Raw genomic sequence first — 3873 nt, 5'->3', positions numbered from 1 at the left:
CTGTATTGAACTTTGGAAATTACTGCTTGTTTTAAAAAGAAGACATTACAAGGTTACTGTAAAATAATGCTTTTTTTTAAATAGTCAACCAATAATAATTAATAAAATAATCAATATTTATTACACTTAATCGTTTAATTGACATTTTTTTGACAAGGAAATAATATTTTATATTAATTTGAACTTTCAGTTTTTATGCTTACTTTGGTGAGTAATATAATTTTCCTTGTTTATTACAAGTTGATCAAGGTTGTTTGAGTTTAAAAAAGTAGAAAAATTTTTATCTATATTACGTACATAGTGTTATTATGCATTTGTTATTTCTGTTTCTTTATTTTGTTAGAAAGCGGTGTCGAAATCAAGTAATTTTTTGTTCAACCAATTTGTTTAACTAATATCAATGATGATGAAAAAGAAAGCGACAAAATTAAGATTATTATTATGGTTGCTAGTACCACTGGTGTCGTCATTTCGATTTCTTCGTCGTTGGGAACAGTTGCCGATAATCGCAAGATTTGAACAATCTCAGATGATGTTCAACAACGTCAACCAACCAATTCAACAGCAAGTCCACCGTCAGCCGGGCATATTGGTGCAGCTAACATCGTCAGGCTTGAACCAAATTGTCCAAACGCTTGACAAAGTTTTGAACGAAGAACTTCCAAATTTTTCGATACACCACTTGCCGAGTGCTGTGCTTTTAATTCACACTTTTGAAGTTGAAGAACTACGTGTGGTTTCGTTTCATTCTCCTGAAACTTTCACGGTTGAGTTGCAGCCAAATTTAAATGATCAACTGAAAGTGAAAGTTCGAAATTTGGATTTCTCATTACGAATTACAGTATCCTCGAATATGATTGGCCTGCGTCAGGCGACGTTCAGCGTTTTTGCTTCCAACGTTGGGTTCAACATTGGCTTGTCGCTTTCGTCTGATAGTGAAGGAAATTTGAATTTGCAAGTCGGCGATTGCCAGTTTGCAATGCGCAAAGTGGTGACTTTGGTCGACGAGGTGAAAGGTTTGCGCATCTTTTCCAATATTGCTCGATCCGTGATCAAAAACCAATTAAAAATATTCGTCAACAGCAGATTATGCGATTTTCTGCGAGAACGAATTCCAAAAGAAGTTTCCAACTATTTTCAAGCACATTCGAACAAGATGTCAATTTGGAATAAGTCCAGTAGAAAATATTTTGCTGGCAAAGGTGACCAAAGCGACGCTTTGGTGAATCACTTTGACAAAGCATTCAGTCAAATAGCTGTCGATACTGGTCTGGTTGGAAATCCGGTGGTCAAATCCAGCGGCAGCGTGTTGTACCTGCAAAGTGGCTTGAAAGGTGACGTGCTGATCAACGGCAAAGCAAGCAGCAATGTAAAAGCAAAATTTATACCAACAAAACAACTGACTGGAAACAAGATGCTTTATATTGGACTCAGTGAATATGTAGCCAGCGGATTTGTGAACAGTTTATTCGAAATTGGTGCGTTGAATGTGACGTTGAATTCGCAGATGCTTCCTGATATGAAAAGTTTTCTGCAAACTACATGTGATGGTTTTTGTTTTGGAACATTTTTGCCAAATGTAGCTGAAGAATATCCAGATCACTCGTTGGAAATTTACTTTTCTACGTTGAAAGTTCCACTGGTTAACTTTCAGTCAGAGAATATCAAGTTGAAATTGGTAGGCTTGTTAGAAATACGTATTCAAGGTGAAAAAGAAAAAATTTCCATTTTCACTGCCAATGCAAAAATGGAAGCAAACTTTAAGCTATACAGTAAGTCAGATCATGTTTTTGGTCAAGCAAAAATCCCAGTATTGGAAATTTCCCCAGTTGGTATTATTGAACTGGGTGATTTGATGATGGAGATGTTGAATGAAATATCTCGTAGTGTGATCGAAGAGAAACTGAACCATCTCTTGAAAAGGGGTTTTGCTTTGCCAGCTTTTGAGATGTTCCATTTGAAGAATGTTAATCTTGTTCACACACCAGGAGCTATTTGGGTTGACTTAGACTTCGACTTCAGCAAAGCGGAAATGCACAAAATTGTCCACACAATATTGCATCAAAAGATTACTTTATTACCCGACTTTACGCAGCAGTTATTTTAATGTTTTTTTTAAATAAAACTTACTTTGTACTGCTTTGCTTCATTGTGTGTTATCTCAAATCATAAGTTTTGTTTTATTATGGTACATTTTTCATCCAAAGATATATTAATTTAAAATCCATTTAAAACCACAAAATGTAATGCTAGAGAAATATAAATATGTACATATTTTGTGTTTGAAAATTCAAAACATGAGCAATTGTAAAAATTGTAAATAAAACATGATGCTAATAAATGATAATTATAATTAATCTATTATATTTAGTCTTATCACTGCAGTTTGCTATTTTTAATATGTTATCATAAAACGTAATCTTTGTAAATAAAACTGTTTAATCAATAATTATCTTATTTCAGTAACAGTGGACACAAATGCAATACAATATGCATAAATCAAATATAAATTGAAGATTACAAACTGCTTTGCTGAAATGAAGTCAAATTAATAAAATGAAAGTCAATATTAAGTTCACTGTTAGTAAGCAGAATTTAAAAATGAACAAAGTTGGCGCACTGTTGAGGAAATAATAAATCCAGCTTATTTTTCTAGCAAATCTTTAAACATTTAAACAACTAAGAAAATTAAACTGAAATTAAATATACTTCTTATAAATTTGGCATTTATATTGTTATAGAAAAAACTTTTTTAATAGAAAATCAAAACAAATTCATTTGATATAGTTCTATCTGTTAAAATGCATACTGATAAAAACAAATATATAATTCATTGCAAATTGTTCAAAAAAAAATTCAAAAGAACTATCGTTTATAAAATGCTTAATGCTATCATTTCAAAAGTTTATTAGGCAGGTCTTACATTAATCCAGCATCTTGATAATTTTAAATGAAAATAAAAGTAACAGCATAATTATAAAGCATGAATAACCTTTTAAAAAAGTTTTCATAAATTAGCGGCACATTATGAGTATTATGATTTTGAATCGCTGAGAAGAGTGACAAATTTCTTTCAATCACGTGCTTTGAAATTGGTAAATAAAATTGCGGTGAACTTTTAAATATATTTTTTAAGCTTAAACTTGCAGCATTTTTATTCTGATACAGATTGATTAAATTTTTATAAGATTGAACTGACGTTAAAAAAGCGTTAGAAACTTCATCAGGGGCCATATCAGCAACAGAAAAGTTTTCAAAGGCCATGACCTGAAATGCAAGACGAGAATTTTTTCAAAAATTGTGCCACAGTCACGTTTTTGTTGCTACTTTTACAATTTTTGAAATAATAAAAATAAAACAAGAATAATAAAATTTAAATATGCTTCATCTTTCATTTAAATATCACTTTCAAGTATGCTCATTTTTTTATTTTTAAAAATTGTTGATATGCAGGTAAGATCGTAACTTCAAAACAGTATCACAGTGAGGCAATAAAGTGATTGCAAACAACACTTTATTTACAATATAGACTAAAAACTTAACTTCATTAATAACTCAATAGCTTAACAATTATTTTTTGAAAAATTTTAAAATTTAAGAATAAACTGTGATGTAATAGTAATAATACATAATAATAAAGAATTTAAGTAATGAGAATTGAAACATAAAAACATATTTTAAAGTTAAATTATAAAAAATATTTTTTTTAATTTCAAAAATATTTTTCTAAGATTTCTGTTTGTTGAATTTGAAAAACACCCATGTTCAGTAATTTACTGATTAGATAGATAAGATGTTAGCAGTTTCTGACAATGACAAAGATTGTTTGATTTTTAGAACTGGCAGTAAAATTTCTTACAATGAAAAAGGTTC

The 3873-nt window shown here is 30.3% G+C and overlaps 1 protein-coding gene across 1 annotated transcript; it reads left to right on the top strand.

Moving 5' to 3' along the window:
* Window positions 1–403: 403 nt before the first annotated feature.
* Tsp_00938 (LBP / BPI / CETP family domain protein) lies at window positions 404–2107 on the top strand. The gene has a single exon (XM_003376745.1). It carries the CDS (start codon window positions 404–406, stop codon window positions 2105–2107), a length of 1704 nt encoding a protein of 567 aa, XP_003376793.1.
* The last annotated feature ends 1766 nt before the right edge of the window (window positions 2108–3873 follow it).

The sequence above is a fragment of the Trichinella spiralis genome (genome assembly GCF_000181795.1).
Source record: "Trichinella spiralis strain ISS 195 chromosome Unknown Scfld4, whole genome shotgun sequence".
Lineage (NCBI taxonomy): Eukaryota > Metazoa > Nematoda > Enoplea > Trichinellida > Trichinellidae > Trichinella > Trichinella spiralis.
This window is presented reverse-complemented; position numbering and strand designations above follow the sequence as displayed.